Consider the following 17,902-nt stretch of genomic DNA (forward strand, 5'->3'; position numbering starts at 1 on the left):
GACTAGTTAATTGTCATATATCCACATACTAATAAAAAAGAAAAGGAAGATAGAATCTAGAAAGTTTCAAAACCCACAGCCAAACAGGACCCAAAGATTAGGATAGACAATTACTGGGAAATCATAAAGGTGATAGAAAATCAGTTGCAAGTAATAACAATCAATATGTAGGTGTACTTATACTATGACTAAGATAAGAACGAATTGCAGCTAACGTATAAGGAAAGCAACATCAACACTATATAAAATGTCGCTGTAAACAAGTGAAGCTTGTTCTTAAGACAATTACCTCTTCCTCCCTACCACCATTAGTTTAAGTTAATTTTTGTTTACAATCTGCCCGGAAACCTCGCTTCCTTTCCAGCCCAAGATGAAGATTTTACAAATCTTCAAGAGTGAAAAAGTGGAGAGAGATTAAAGTGAAGAGAGATAAAGTACCAACCTATCAGCTTGGGTCATTCTACAGGCTATGCTACAAAAATAGTAGAAGCTGATTGGTTGGTACTGTATCTCTCTCCAAGATCTGATTAATCTCTGCCGTCTCTGGTTAGCAGTTAGTCTATAGAGGAACACAGCTCATCACTGTGTCAGGTATGTCCATACTTTACAGTCTTCACAATTTTGGTCCTGTGCAATTGTCTACAAGGTAGAGGCCAGATATGATAAGAAGAGTAATATAATGGCATTCAGTGATCAGCTGCACAGACTTAACAAGCCTGTGGTATTTATGATCTGCAGAGTTTACGGCTCATCTTGTTACGTTAACAGAGCGTTTTGTTCTTTTTTTATATAAGTGTAAGATGATTTTTATTTGTTTGTTTCATGTTGTAAAAATGCCCCTGTCCACACATCATGTGTTATGCTGAGAATTCATATAGTATTTCCGCAATGCGCGGTCTAAAACGTTCCAGGATTCATTCGAGCTACTGTACGTGTCAGATCTAAGCATGAATTAATCTCGTGAATGTCATAAAAATGTCCATAGTGATAATAAATGTCTGATTACTGGCTGGTGAAATAAGCTAACCATTGTCAATGCTTATTACAAGATGGGATATCTCAGAAAACTGACAGCCACGCTATTTCCACAAATCCATTTTATTTAATGTATGAGGGGTGTGCATTGTGCAATAAGTTTCCGGATGCACAAAAGTATTCTATATTTACAAATAAAGTGAACATTACATTTTTTCAAAGTATTCACCAGAGGAGTCTATGCAAAGTTGCAGACGTTCATCGTACGCAGATCCACTGTCAGTCCCTCCATTGGATACCTGTATTCTCCCGTATTCAATATAAATACTTTTACTCACACACAAGGCCATGTTACTACTCCTCCAGGGAAGCCTCATTCCCCATAACAAGAAGCTGAGCATGTGCAGAACCATCTTGAGACTTTGTGAGAGTGCCAGAGTGGGAGACAGTAGTATTCCACTTTGCTCCAGTCAGACCTGCGATTACCTGCTGTTCCAGCATCCTGCACCCCTACCCAGTACGTACCTACTTACACCCACGGGCAGGTGAGCTGTGTGACACCCCGCTCCGTTCCATCTACCAGTGTGTGTAACAGTGAGTACTACTGCACCTGTTATATCTTCAATAAAACCACTACACTAATTAAGTAAATGAGCTGTTGGTAGTTGAAAGGCATACACTGGTGTGTCCAGAAACTCTCAAGCCTGTACACAAATATTTCCAACAAAACCATGTTGCACTGCAGCTGGGGTAAATGAAAAAAGGGGAAGAGAGATGTAGATGTGAGAGGCATGTCCAAACTGAAATGTAAATTACAGTCTAATAGCTGTCCAATATTCGTGGGCTACATGCAAAAACAGCCAGTATTTACCATGCATGCAAAATACTAAATGCATTTGCACCCCTTGCAGTGCAAAATGATTCACAGTTACTTACTCTTTTTATCCTTTTTATATTTTCTCCCAACTCAGAATCAGGCTCTTTATGCGTGGCCGAATTAGACAGTGATCCTATTGCCCGGCCCTGTGTATAGCTGTACAATATGTTCTATACATAATACAATACTGTATGCAGTGATTGGTGTATATTAAATTAAGTTGAAGTAATACTAAAGACCTACATTTTTGAACCATTTGTCATGAGTGGAGATCTGGTTCACAAAGCAAAATAAAGCTGCATTACCAGCTAGGTGACCCCTCCCCATAGACATTACACTATGTGGTGCTACGCGTCGGTATCCTGAATGCCAGGATCCCGACAGCTGGCATTTTAACTGCATCCGGCTTGCCTCAGCCTCTCACTCCCTGAGCTTCAGCCGAGCTGTCAGAGAAATGTGGCAGTGTCCGGGATGTTCCTGCTATGGGACACCGAGGAAAATGTTATCCAGGGTGATAACGCATCTTCAGTACACGGTTACTATAAGTTACCTCAGTAGTACAGAAATCCAGGTAGTTTAGCCACTGAGAAATTGCTTTATATGTAAGAGCCACACTTATACTGCATGTCAAAGCCTCCTGCAGCACAACTTAACAAAACATTGAATGAAAATAGTTTAAAGGCATACAGCCAGCAGATGGCAAATTGGGCATTCCTGATACAGAATGCAGGGGACTAGGGGTTCACTTATAGAGGTGTCGGGAAGGAATTGTCCCAATTCGGGTTTGTTCTGTACTGCACCATGTTTGCTCACTGTCCTGCAATATTCTCTTTTCCCTGACCTGCCCCTAAGATGGAGGCCTACCAGAAGATTATTGGGTCATTTATATGACATACATAGAAATGTTGCATCCACAAGGCAGGGGAAAGCGGGTCAGTCTGCTAATGGTAATAGGAAGCTGCCTGCCATAAAAGTGAAGCGTTGGAGACTACAATGTCCCAAATCTCAAGATGTGCAGTTTTCTGCGATTATGTCTCATTCAGACACAGGAACTCGTGTCCTTGGTTGGATTCAGAGTTCATGCTACCCCAGGCAAACCGTGACTAAAGACACCGTACAGCTGACTGAGAATGGCCATATGCCGCTTCTTGCTGTTTAGAAAAATATAAATAAAGAAAAATTAATCCTAAAATTATGAAACAATACAGCAAATGCAAAGGACATTTTAGCCACACATACCGTTGTATGTGAATGGATGCTGATTAGTACTATTGCTGTAAAATGAACACAGGCCATTGCTTCTCCAGGTCATTAAACAAATCGTTCTATGAAGTTGAATGGGAAGTTAAATTGGATGTCGCCTCCCTATACTGATTTGTAATACGTTTCTTTAATATATGTTTACATGTATTGTCTTCTTGTCTCACCCGCAGAATGTAAATGGTATTAAGTACCACGCCAAGAATGGCCACAGAACACAAATACGAGTCCGCAAACCTTTCAAATGCCGCTGTGGGAAGAGTTACAAGACAGCTCAGGGTCTCCGCCACCACACAATCAATTTCCATCCTCCTGTCTCTGCCGAGATTATCAGGAAAATGCAGCAATAGGAGCTGAAGACGTCTGTGCCAAGAAACTCACCAGCAGAACAGCCACCTTTCTGGTTTTATTTTATTATTTTCATTTTTTTTCTTTACGTTGCATTTCAGGGGAAGCATTCGTGAGGTCCTATGATACCTACGTTTCAGTGTATGCTTTAATGAAAGAATTCCAGTTGTTTGGAATTATATCTCTTTTAAAAGTGGCCCTTTTTGTACTTTGCACATGTCAGTTACCAGATGCATTTTCATTACTTTGATACAATACTAAAACAATATAAAAGACATATGTTCTATAGGGGAAACGTGTTTCTCTCCCCAAGATATAGACGTTAAATTGGGAAGCGTGTTGTTCTATTTAGCTGTGACAGTGTTATGTGAATGGGAAGAGAGATCCTGGCACTGAAACCTTTACACCATTTTACTGCCAAGGGAACTAGGAGGGCATAATTGAGAAGTGGGCATAGAGGTTATGCTATATTGACCTAGTCTTATCATAGGAAGTAAAGGTTCAGTGCTCCTTTATATGTAAATAGTAATTTAAGGGAACATATTTATACCCAGAACCTGTTTAATTGTAAATTAAGATACAGGCTCATACCCAATGGTGGTATGTCAAATAATACCCACACCAATGTGTGTAATCATTGGTGGGACTAAATCTTCCAATAGGGAAAGAAAATGATTCCTCTGTTACCATGGTAACCTGGATGAAACAGCACTTGGGGGGGGGTTTAAGCATCAGGGGTTGAACCATTGATGGAACTCGATCGCACATGCGCAGACTATGGCCGCCACCTGAGATCAGGCGCCTGCAGTCAATGTTTACCATCTGTGACCATCTATCGATGGTAAAACTATTACCAGTGGTGTTAGACCATCCCTGCGCTGGGGGGCATTTATAGAAATGCTGTTCAGTAACATAAAGGAATGGGGAAGAACAAGTGGAAGATAAGAGTGTACATGTAGAATGTGTTTTATATGTACGTGTCTAAATCTTTAGAATTTATTTCCCAAAAATTTTTTTTGTAACATTTCCATTCAAATGTTTGTTCATTTATGCAATTTTCTTTTATTGACCCCCTGGGAGCCCAGCGTCTGTATGTGCTATCTACCTATTCAGGAACCGGTTTTGTTTTTTAGAACAGGGTGGAGTCAAAGTAGTTTTGTTCAAATTGAAATGAAGAATCAAGGCCCATATAGTTATTTAAGCGACTGACATGCCTGTGTTAGGGGTAATCCTCTCAGAGAACAAGTGAGGTCATTATGGACCAGTGGTGCGTAGCCTCTGGCTTCAGGCAAAACTGAGGCCCTAGGGTTATATTTACTAAAGTGGGGGTTTTTAGAATTGGAGATTGGTCCCATAGCAACCAATCAGGTTCTACTTATCATTTATCTAGCACCTGCTAGAAGATAATAGCTAGAATCTGATTGGTTGCTATGGGCAATATCTCCTCTTCTGAAAACATGCACTTTCGTAAATATACTCCCCAGACTCTCTGTGTGCGGGTCACTGGATTACCATATGTGCAATGCAGCCTTTTTATTAGCCTCTGTCAGGGACCCAGAACAATGGCGCACTATGGACACTTGGGATAGCAGAACAATGGCACCCTGACATCCCAGCCAATAGTAAAAGGTTGAGCACTAGCACATAGCATTGGTAAGATGCGTATCAAAGTTTTCTCTGTCATAAGGGCACTAAGAGAAGACTGAAAATACACAGCTTCAATAATATCTTCTTTTTAACTTGTATTCATTACCTGTTTCATAGAGGAAGTATTTACATCAACTACAGTCTTTGTTATATTTATAAATTGCCGGGTTACTTATGTCATTATCTACAGAGCAAACCGAGATTATACTATATATATATATATATCTTGTACTGAACCTGAACAGCTCCAGATAATCATGGGTCATATTACATCTGATGCCTCTGCCACATTAACCCTCTCATGGTTTCCCGATGGCAGGAAGATGATAGGTGCTTAGTAACCAAATTCCACCACTCTCAGACTCGCTAACCTGCCTTACTTGTTAAAGTATATTTGGTATCAGTAGCATAGATAATGGAACTATAAATAATATTTAACATAATAAAAATATTTTCATACTTAAATAACATACGTATAAAGGTTGTGCTTGCTATAAGTTTCCTATTATCTTGCCTGTCCTATTTTTGTTACCATTTAAAGTGCTAAAATTCTTATCTGCAACTATCAAGAAAATGAAGACCAAACCCTTTACTAGTGTTACAGTCTGCGGCAGGTTTATGCCACAGTATGGGGAAGATATGGTTAGAAGGCAGCGTTCCCTCATGGACCACACTGCTACTTATGATGTAGAACGTTAATCACCTTGGAACGAGCAATGTTATACAGCTCTGTGCAGTAAGCAGCATTGCAGGTTTCAGCAACACAGGAACACTAACCAAAGTCAGTGCTAGATCTTTCATAAGTCTATCACCCCAAGATCTAATTGTGTAGGCTTTGGGGCTCATGCGGAGTTGATCTCATGTCAGTGTTGCAGACAGATCTTGCGTTTTGTCCCCCTGCACATGGTTTGGAGGCCAGCATACACCACTTGCACCTAAGGGGCATACCTGAGTGGTAAGGAGGCAATCTGAGGTATGTTCTGTGAGGGCATGTAGATGGAATTTTCTCTGTTTTCAGAGGGATATCTTGTACAGTGTTATGATAATGACGACAGCTATGAAGCCACGTGTATGTATTAGGAAGGTGCAGTCACATAGATGTGCCAGCACATAAACCAAGACCAGCATTTTCTCTGTACACACAGGGCTGGTGCAATTACATGGCCCCCTTTATAGCAACACAGCCAGCTAAACACTGTGTACACACGCTGCAAAGGTGTACAGTCCCTTTCACTATATCACACCTCATGCCCTATGGCAGGTGCTGGACGATGAGACTTGCCAAGCATGTATTTGTGGTATCGCATCTTAGGGTGCCCTGCCAGACAATGGCCAGGTATGCTGGGACTTGTGGTACAACAACAGCTGGAGATCCGTAGGCTGGCATAGTACATGAATGAGAAAACTGCACAATTAGAATGGATAAGGCGTCATGTGACCCCTTTTTGCTAACATTTACTATTCTGGCAGCAAAATGGGGGAAGTTTATGTAGCAGCAGGATTGTGCCATTTCTGGTAGTAGCAGCACAGGAGCAGTAGAAAGGTCTTATAGATACATTTCCAATTCACTGCTCATATGGGGGCTATATTACCTCTTTATAGTACTGCTGAAGTATGTGTACACACTCTGTACTCGTTTTATACCCTTTAAAAGTAGGAATGTAAAGGCCACGTTTAGAGCCGAGTGGCTGTTCCTGCTGGTCACATGACCGTACTATGCCACAGAGCAGGAAACCATTAGCTACAGGTTGTGATCCACGCTGTGCCACCGAGAATCATGTCTTCAGTAGGAAGCAGCAAGATCTGCTTTATCCATGGTGATTTAAATATACAGATACTCATATAAGATACCACAGCTGTAATGTTGCTGATTGACGCTCAGCAGATCCACAAGGGAAAAGTAATTTCTATATATCCACTTCTCTGTGCTCTGCCTATTTTACCCTGTATATTACCTCTGCCTTGAGTGCTCCGTGGACTCATTTTCAGTCAGTAAAATACACCTTTTAAAGCTCAGATAACAGTCCCTAAAGCTTCAGACAAATGGTCGCTTGTCTCAGTTTTCAGCCCCTACCCACAGTTCCTAAAATCAGGTAATTTCCTTGTGGCTTCTCTTTGTGTTATATCTCTCTGCTTCCTGGACAGCTAGATAAAGTACATTTATTTTTTTTGTATTTTTTTTTAACTTTAGGCGATTAAAACATGCTCTTCCAATTTCCAGTTATTCATCTAATGTGGTGTTTGGCAATTATCTCACGCTCCATCATAACAAACAGTATATGCTTCACACAGCTACATGCACGCAGTCCCACAAATGGTTATTTCCATTCTTCCCAGTCAAGTTCATACATATATTAATGGAATAGACCCAGGTTCCCCTCGTGTTGACATAAACATGCAATGCTGCTACAAGTGTTAATTCCTTGGGGTTTTGTTTTTTTGGCGTTTGACTGAATTGTGAATCTCTCCATCCTAATATGGAGACTGAAAAGCACTTTGTAGTTCTCTATTGCCAACAACGTTGTTTTCTGTAATGCCAATAGTTGTGAATACTGAACAGGATATGTGTAAATAGGCCAAACCCCATAACTCTTCACACATTGAAAGGGGACATAGAATTAGGATGAGAATATAAAGCGGTTCACCTTTGATGTTTGTAGTAGAATATTTTTTAATTGTACTTTCCTTTTACTGTATTATACTGTTTATTTCATTCCATACAAAGTTACTGTTTAGCCTTATAGGTCACCTTGGTGGAGGAAATTTCTGAAAGCTTGGAGAGATAAAATACCAACCAATCCGCTTCTACCATGTTACAGGCTGTGTTTGAAAACTGTCAGGAGTGGATTGGTTATGGATTTGGTACTTTCTCTTTCCAAGATTTGATACATATGCCCCACATGCGGAAAGTGAAGTTATGTGTGCTGCAAATAGATTCGGTGTAATGTCACCTATCTTACATAATTAAACCTGGTTTGGACAACACACAAGTAACACATAAAAGAGCAGCAAAGCCATGCCAAATTCAGATTTGGTTACTATAAGTCACTCAGTAAACACCACTTATATGCAGCCGCTGGTAGGCAGAGCACGTTGGGTGTTGCAGTTCAGCTATGGACGAGGACCTACATCACCCATGCTTAATTGATAGGAATAGTAAATTAACAATAATAGTAAGGAGAGGATAATCAGAATAGCGCTTTAGAACTGGCTGATCTAAGGATGTGTCTTAGAGATCAGTACAAGTCTCCCCACAATAAGTATTTGCATCTATTCTGCAGGCAGAACTGAACACAGATGCTGCCAGTGTAGTGTAATAGGAAGGTGACATTTTGGCAGCAGCCAGATTACTAGATGAAAGCATATTTCCTTTCTCAACAACAATATATATATATATATATATATATATATATATATATATATATATATATATATATAATATATATAGTAAAGATTTTCCATGCATTGTACAGTCCCTTAACCTACATTTTACAGAGATTATTCTGCAGGCAGAATACAAAAATGGCTGCTGCCAATGTAGCATATGAAACATTTAATCATTTCACAATTACGTTCACCCATATATGCATTGTTAGCATTTAAAATATAGTGTAAGGATACTACCGCTGTGAGTTCCCTATACATAGGCTTACCATACTATCCCCTTAAACCGGGATGCTCATGATTTACACAGGTTCTGTTGCGGATTACAACCAGGTGAAATACAGGCTTGAAGTCAGCCAGCCACGGACCCTGTGTAATTCATGAGTGCGCTGCTTGAAAGGGATAGTATGGTAAGCCTAACTATACGCAGGTTTATATTTGTGCATTTGAGGAAAAATAAAATTTCTGTTAAGTAAAGGTACAGTGTAACGTAAAAATATCTTTTTTTCTGCAAATAAAGTGTTTATATATGAGAATTCCCCCCTCCCCATGCCACAGGGCTATGTAATCCTATCTAGATGCCATTTAAACTGAACTAATGAAATGCCGCCTCCCCACTCCCAGTGTGTACCTCACAGCTTCTCAAAATGGTGGCAGTCTCATCAATGTCTTAGGACACTAAAAGCTTCTGATTGCCAACACATAAATTACAGTGCAGCCAGTGTTGGTTTGTTAGATTTACAAGAAGCCAAAGCTGAGAGAACCTAAGTAGCTTCTGATGAAAGTGCTTTAACTGCTGGTTTTAGGAATCATCGTCTCTCTCTGAAAATCAGTCACTATGCTGGAACATAACGGGAACATTCTGTGTTGCAGTTCACTGGTGTTGGATTATCCAGACATGGGACAGTTCTGTGAGCCCTATTTGGCTATTTGCTGCAACGCTGGCAGCTTTGCAAGGAGGGAAAATAAAAATCCAGCCGTATCTTTTTTGGCATCATTCTTTATATCCCAGGAAGGATGTTAGCGCAACCGCTAAACAGTTGTAAAATAATATCATTGTTGCATGTAAATTCTTTTCAGCTATAAAACTGAAATTCCAGTTTCTATTTACCTACTGTGTGACAGTATTATTAAACAGGTAAGGATGGGACTATTTTGTTACATTGTGTATAGTGAATGTATTGTACTGTGTCTGTGAAAAGTGTGTTTAAATTATATTTTCATATGTTTCGTTGGGGACAGAGTACATTAAGTTTGAAGGTGTCAGGGGTTTTAATGTTTTCAAACTGAAGGAAACTTAATGAATAAAAAAAACTCTTGTCAAAAGCTGCTTATAAATGTAAATCAAAATAAAATAAACTGCCTCTGACTGAGAACAAGCACAAACGGCTCGTTATTTTTTCCTTGTGGTTCAAGGTGGTAAAAGTAAAAATTTCTTAAAAGATGTTACAAGGGAATGTAGTGAGGATTTCTGCAGTCAAGTCAACACAACAATGCCCAAGCCTATATCCAGCCTACACAGTTGTAATGCTGCCGTTCAAGCTTTATAACTTTATATATTCCGCTTAAGAGCGTGGTTAAAGTTATTACACCCGGACAGTTAAAAATGCTTCAAATTGCATCACAACTGTGTCGGGATGCCGACACCAATTTTCTGGTATCTGTATAGTCACTGTCAACATAGTGGCTGTAGATATATCATATGTATCCAGTGACAAGTCACTGACTAAAATACTCCACTTACTCATGTCAACATGCCATGTAATAAAGTATCTCATTAAAGTGTATCTGCCACATTCACCCTCCAGTGGTGGGAGTCATCTGCAAGATATACTTTCCTACACTCCTGGAATATCCAGGAGACTCTAGAATTTGGGAGGCGACTCTCCCAGGACAGTTGACCAACATCCCCAGTAGTGTTCTGGGGGCTGGTAACATGACTTGTGGTGAATTGCTGCAGTGACACCCTGCCGTGCATTGCTCAGTGGCAAAACAGTAGCACTCATCTGTGGCAGTGGGGCCACTGATAGATGATACACAAAGTACCCCTCCCCCCCCCCCCCCCACCACCACCCCGGGGGGGGGAATTAAAAATATCAGCAAGTATGCTTCACAAACCGCCTATAAGTATGCAAGGAAGCCGTGACACCAACGAGATTATCTCATGCCAGGACCTTTGCAAATTATAGGAAAAGAAAAAACAAATGTTCCCCACTGCACAATTACCTTAAGTGGGGGCACGGGAGAGATTTGGGAGGATTTTTCACTGGATCCTCCTGAATGAAAGGTTTTCATAAAATGGTTCATGAACAAAAATGGGGTAAAAGTAGGATTCTAATTTTCCATGTTCCTCATCCATATTGTGAACGTTGGGAATGAAGACGGTGAGGGGAGGTTGGTACCGATTGTCCCCATCATTCAGTGAAGGCACTTACTTATATCAAGGGGGGTATCCAATTAGCCACGGTAACTTACCACTGCTAATTGTCATGCCGGGGCTATCCAATTAGCCAAGATAAACCGGCGCGAGACACGGCTTATCTGAGATTTTGTTTAACGTGTCTCAGGCAGGCAAAACCAAATTCCAGGAAATAGCTCCGTTTACATGTGAAAATGGGACTGTTTCTGTCGAAAACACACAGCTTTCACTGAACCTGTGTGTTTTGGAGGAAAGCTATTTTATTTACGGGTAATCCAAGTTGGATAGCCTGTATAACAGGGCTGGCCAAACCGGTCCTCGAGATCTACCAACAGTTCATGTTTTCCAGGCCTCCTGGAGATCTGTATAATTGTCAGTTAGGAATGAATGCAGCACATCTTAATTAGTAATGACTACACCTGTGCACCAGCTAGGTGATCTGGAAAATGTGAACTGTTGGTAGATCTCGAGGACTGGTTTGGCCAGCCCTGCTGTATAAGAAAAAATATCTGTGAAACATCTTTAAAAAAGTGCAAAAACAATTTGACGTTTTTCACCTCTAATTGGATATTCCCCAAGACTGAACATAACATACTTGCATTGTCTATTTTTTCTTCATGATCCTAAAGACAAGGGGGTAAATTTACTAAGATGGGAGTTCTATTTAAGATGGGATGTTGCCCATAACAACCAATCAGATTTCATGTATTATCTTCTAGAAGGTGCTAGATAAATGAGAAGTAGAATCCGATTGGTTGCTATTGGCAACATCCCAACTTAAATAGAACTCCCATCTTAGTAAATTTACCCCAAGAAGTCTTGTGCATTAACATGCTACAGTATATATAACATAACCTGTTCTTTACATTGTGTAAGATGCCTGCAGAGGACGACTTTGCAGATTGTTTTGAACTGAAAGATCAAAACTGAGGGCATTAAGAACTGCAAAAGCAGACTAACATTGCCCACAATAATAGGATTTTAATTACCTACCGGTAAATACTTTTCTTGTAGTCCGTACAGGATACTGGGGTCCATTTAGTACCATGGGGTATAGACGGGTTCACTAGGAGCCATGGGCACTTTAAGAATTTGATAGCGTGGGCTGGCTCTTCCCTCTATGCCCCTCCTACCAGACTCAGTCTAGGAAACTGTGCCCAAGTAGACGGACATACTTCGAGAGAAGGATAGATAAGGATAGTGGTGAGATTCCGAAGCAGCACACACAAGAGGAAAGCCAAGCTAACCAAACTTGAAACAGGAACAGCAATGGCTGAACAAACATTACTTAACCAAGTAACAGTGCAGGAAGGACGAAGCACTGGGCGGGCACCCAGTATCCTCTACGGACTACGAGAAAAGGATTTACTGGTAGGTAATAAAAATCCTATTTTCTCTTACATTCATGGTGATGTACCAAAGCTCCCAATCTGGGTGGGAGAGTGCTGAGGATCCTGCAGAACTGATTGGCGTCTGAGGACCTTCAGTTTGGTCAAAGTATCGAACCTGTAGAACTTAGCAAACATGTTTGAACCTGACCTAGTAGCTGCTCGGCAGAGCTGTAAAGCCGAGATACCCCGGCCAGCTGCCCAGGAAGAACCCACCGACCTAGTAGAGTGGGCCTGTACAGATCTTGTACCTGGCAAACTTGCCGTGGAATAAGCATGCTGGATAGTAAGTTTGATCCAGCGTGCAATAGTCTGCTTTGAAGCAGGAGACCCAATCTTATTGGGATCATAAAGAACAAACAGAGAGTCCGTCTTTCTGTGACGAGCTGTCCGCTTCACATAGATCTTCAAAGCCCTCACAACAGCCAAAGACTTTGAAGTAGTGGAGGTGTCGGTGACAACCGGAACCACAATAGGTTGGTTGATGTGAAATGCTGACGAGTTCTGAGTTCAGCTCTGTCTTCAAGGAAAATTAAATAGGGACTTTTGTGAGACAAAGCCCCCAGTTCCGACACACGTCTTGCTGAAGCCAAGGCCAACAGTATGACGGTCTTCCACGTAAGATATTTTATGTCCACCTCCTGTAACGGCTCGAACCAGTCCGATTGGAGGAAATGCAGTACCACATCGAGATCCCAAGGTGCCGTGGGAGAACACAAAGGGAGGTTGGATGTGCAGAACACCTTTCAAGAACGTCTGGAACTCAGGGAGAGACGCCAATTGTTTCTGAAAGAAAATGGACAAGGCCGAAATCTGGACTTTTATAGAACCAGACGTAGGCACACATCCACTCCAGCTTGTAGAAAAAGTAGGAAATGGCCCAGATGGAATTCCACAGTAGAGAATTTCCTGCTCTCACACCAAACAATGTATTTCTTCCAATTACGATGGCAATGCTTAGATGTTACCCCTTTCCTGGTTTGGATCATAGTTGGGATAACCTTGTTAGATATCCCTCTCCAGAAGCTCCGCGTACCAGGCCCTTCTTGGCCAGTCCGGAGCAATTAGAATTGCTTGAACCTTTCCCTTTTTATTCTTTTAAGAATTTGTGGGATCAGAAGAAGTGGAGGAAACACGTACACCATCTGATATACCCATGGAGTCGTCAGGGCGTCTACCGCCACTGCTTGTGGCTCTCTCGACTTGGAACAATACCGCTTGAGCTTCTTGTTGAGACGAGAGGCCATCATGTCGATTTGTGGATATCCCCATCGACTTATCAAGCACCTGAACACTTCCGGGTAAAGGCCCCACTCCCCCGGGTGCAGGTCGTGTCTGCTGAGGAAGTCTGCTTCCCAGTTGTCTACTCCCGGAATGAAGACCGCTGACAACGCCACAGCGTTTCTCTCTGCCCAGAGGAGAATTCTTGACACCTCTGTGTCACGAACCTCGGGCAGCGGCGACCGCGCTTGTCCCTGCGGGTGGCCTGGTCTGCCCGGCGCCTCTCTTCCCCTGACGGTCTCCGGCTTCAGCGGCGGGTCGGCGCTGCTCTCCGGCGGCTTCCCGGAAGCAAGGACGCCGCCATCACAAGCGAGGGCAAGGAGGCGGAGCAGGTCTGACGTCACCTGCCTGCTCCGCCAATCAGGCTAGGGCGGGGAATTTAAAATCAGATACCAGGCAGAGATCCGGTGCCTGAGTATCTTCGTTTCTCCTGCGGAAGCTGTGATTCCAGAGCTCCCTCGTCCCTGCAAGCATCCTGTGCCTCCAAGCATCCTGAGCCTCCAAGCATCCTGTGCCTCCAATTACCTCCGTGCCTCCAATTATCTCCGTGCCTCCAATTATCTCCGTGCCTCCAATTATCTCCGTGCCTCCAAGCACCTCCGTGCCTCCAAGCACCTCCGTGCCTCCAGTTACCTCCAAGCACCTCGTGCCTCCAAGCGCCTCATCCCTCCAAACACCTCGGTGTCTCCAAACACCTCCGTGCCTCCAAGCACCTCCGTGCCTCCAAGCACCTCCGTGCCTCCAGTTACCTCCAAGCACCTCGTGCCTCCAAGCGCCTCATCCCTCCAAACACCTCGGTGTCTCCAAACACCTCCGTGCCTCCAAGCACCTCCGTGCCTCCAAGCACCTCCGTGCCTCCAAGCACCTCCGTGCCTCCAGTTACCTCCAAGCACCTCGTGCCTCCAAGCACCTCATCCCTCCAAACACCTCGGTGTCTCCAAACACCTCCGTGCCTCCAAGCACCTCCGTGCCTCCAAGCACCTCCGTGCCTCCAAGCACCTCCGTGCCTCCAGTTACCTCCGTGTCTCCAAGCACCTCGTGCCTCCAAGCACCTCATCCCTCCAAACACCTCGGTGTCTCCAAACACCTCCGTGCCCCAAGCACCTCCGTGCCTCCAAGGGCCTCCCTGCACTCCCTGTACTCCCAGCACCTCAGTGCCTCCAATACCACAGTGTCTCCAATATCTCAGTACCCCAGCCTTCAGTATTTCTACAAGTCTTGTCTTACAGGAGACCTTCAAGAATTCCTCTGGGCCTCCCGCCTGCCGTCTTAGTCCTGCATGAGGAAGACCTACATCCGGCCATCTCTACTACGACCCAGTGGCGGTTCCTCTTCCCGGTCATCGGAAGAAGCCCCGAGTCCACAACACTCCCAAACCAGGTCAGTGACACTCTGACATTGCTGCTCTGCTTTTCGTGCCGCCCTGTCGGTTTATGTACGTTACTGCCGTCACATTGACCGACTGGACCTAAATGGCCCGATCTTGAAGAAGATGAGAGGCCTGCAGAAGGGCGTTGTATATGGCCCTGAGTTCCAGAATGTTGATTGGAAGGACGACTTCCTGACTGGATCATCTTCCTTGAAACTGCACCCCCTGAGTGACTGCTCCCCAACCCCTGAGGCTTGAGTCTGTGGTTAGCAGAGCCCAGTTCTGAATTCCGAACCTCCGACCCTCAACGAGGCGAGAAGTCTGTAGCCACCACAGAAGGGAGATCCTGGCCCTTGGCGACAGACGGATCCTCTGGTGCATGTGAAGATGCGATCCGGACCACTTGTCCAACTGATGGAGCTGGAAGGGTCTTGCGTGAAACCTTCCGTATTGAAGAGCCTTGTAAGAGGCCACCATTTTCCCCAGAAGGCGAATGCATAGAAGTACCGATATCCAGGCTGGCTTCAGGACATCACGAACCATCGACTGGATTACTAATGCCTTTTCCAACGGAAGGAACAACTTCTGCGACTCCGTATCCAGTATCATTCCCAGGAATGGAAGCCTCCGTGTTGGCTCTAGGTGAGATTTCAGAAGGTTCAGAATCCACCCATGATCCTGGAGAAGCTTGGTTGATAGAGCAATGCTGTCCAGCAACCTTTCCCTGGACGGTGCTTTTATCAGGAGATCGTCCAGGTACGGAAATATGTTCACTCCCTGTTTGCGAAGTAGAAACATCATCTCTGCCATCACCTTGGTGAACAACCTTGGTGCTGTGGAGAGACCAAATGGCAGGGCCTGGAACTAGTAGTGATAGTCCTGCAGTGCAAACCACAGAAAAGCCTGATGAGGTGACCAGAGCGGAATGTGAAGGTATGCATCCTTGATATCCAGAGACACTAGGAATTCCCCCTCCTCCAGACCTGAGATCTCCGCTCTCAGAGACTCCATCATGAATTTGAACACTCTTAAGTACGGGTTCAGCGACTTGAGGTTCAGAATTGGTCTTACCGAACCGTCTGGTTTCGGTACTACAAACAAGTTGGAATAGTATCCCTTGTTTAGCTGATGAGGTGGAACTGGAACAATGACGCGAGCCTGTACCAGTTTTTTGATGGCATGCTGTAAAGTTATACTTGCCTCTTGTGAAACTGGCAAGCCTGATTTGAAGAATCTGTGAGGTGGGAGCTCTTGGAACTCCAGTACGTAGCTCTGGGAAATAAGATTTATGACCCAGGGGTCCTGGCATAAATTTGACCAGATCTGACTGAAGAATTGTAGGCGTGCTACCACCTGACAGCCTTCCAGGCATTGCGGTCCACCGTCATGCTGAAGTCTTTGAGGAAGCAGAGCCTGAGCTCTGTTTTTGAGCACCTGCTGTTGCTGGTTTGCGTGGTTTACCTCTTGCACCGGTGAAGGACATAGAAGCACCTCTGGATTTGCCCTTGAACTTGGCCATCCGAAAGGACTGTAACCTAGGAGCTGAAGAAGTCTTCTTGGTTGGGGGAGCTGCGGAAGGAAGATACATAGACTTATCCGCAGTAGCTGTGGAGATTCATTTGTCTAATTAATCTCAGAACAAGGCCTCTCCTGTGAATGGTAGGCCTTCCACGCCCTTCCTGGAATCTGCATCAGCAGTCCACTGGCATAGCCACAAACCTGAGTGCCGACACTGCCATAGCAGTGGTGCGTGCATTAAGCACGCCTATTTCCTTTATGGCTTCCACCATAAAGGTTGCAGAATCCTGTATATGCTGCAGGAGCAAGACAACATCCACCCTAGATAAGGAATCTTTGGCTTTAGTGATCCACGCACATGCAATAGTGGGTCTCTGCGCCACCCCAGCAGCTGTGTACAAAGATGTGAGTGTAGTCTCAATCTTACGATCAGCCGTGTCTTTCAGGGAGGCTGCACCAGGAACAGGCAATACAATTTTAGGTGATAGCCTAGAGACTGATGCATCCACTATCGGTGGACTTTCCCATTTTGTTCCTATCCTCCAGAGGAAAAGGAAAAGATGAGAGCAACCTCTTAGGGATCTGAAACGTCTTATCAGGATTAACCCATGGTTCTTCGAACAAGGTATTCAATTCCTTTGACGCAGGAAAAGTAACTGAGGACTCATTTTTTACATTACAATAAGATTCCTCACACTCCTCTGACACTTTATCAGGAATATGCAGAACATCTCTGATAGCCTTTATAAGAGCCTCTATTCCCTGTGACAGAGCTGCATCCCCCCCTCTGAGTCCACCTCTCCCTCCTCCATGTCTGACCTGTCAGCGGCAGACTGCAGGACATGGGCCAGAGATCGCTTTTGTGGACAAATGGGAGGGGACTGAGTCTCTGTTCATAAACTCATCCACAGTCTGTTTTAAGTATTGCGTCTCTTTCTCATTGCTGGACAATTTTGTAGAAAGAGTAGAGATCATTCCTTAAAGAGAATTAGCCCATTCCGGTTCAGCCCCGTTAGCCTATGAACCCCGAGTACCCAGTAGTGAGCTCCCTGGTGAAGGGGAACACTCTGCGGTACAAGAGACACACTCTCTGCCTGACATGTAATGTGACAGCACACACACAGGAAAAGGTTAAGCACAATTAACCTACAAAGATCCCTTCAGGGAGACACAGAGTAATTTGGATGCAGCCCCCACCACAGGTTTATCGCTAATGCCAAGTTTATGTAGCTGGATCACAGACTAAATACCCAGATTAGGGACTTAGTGCATTAGTAATCACTTCTCCCCTGCTATGACCCCCTGGTACCGCTGAGGTAATTTAGAGCCACACTGGAGAAGCTGTGCATCCCTGTCAGTCAGCGTCTGTGTCCACTGCATGGCCGTAACTAGGGGGGGCTACGGGGTCACGTGCCCTGGGTGCTGGGCTGTCGGCG

At 44.0% G+C, this 17,902-nt stretch overlaps 1 protein-coding gene across 1 annotated transcript in view; it reads left to right on the plus strand.

Annotated features, from left to right (window-relative positions):
• JAZF1 (JAZF zinc finger 1) overlaps positions 1 to 9,877 on the plus strand; it is a 426,594-nt gene extending 416,717 nt beyond the window's left edge. The window contains exon 5 of the mRNA XM_063921978.1: positions 3,286 to 9,877. Coding sequence (XP_063778048.1) covers positions 3,286 to 3,462 — 177 coding nt within the window. The 3' untranslated portion in view covers positions 3,463 to 9,877. The remainder of the gene's footprint in view (positions 1 to 3,285) is intronic.
• The last annotated feature ends 8,025 nt before the right edge of the window (positions 9,878 to 17,902 follow it).

This window comes from Pseudophryne corroboree, chromosome 5 (genome assembly GCF_028390025.1).
Source record: "Pseudophryne corroboree isolate aPseCor3 chromosome 5, aPseCor3.hap2, whole genome shotgun sequence".
NCBI lineage: Eukaryota > Metazoa > Chordata > Amphibia > Anura > Myobatrachidae > Pseudophryne > Pseudophryne corroboree.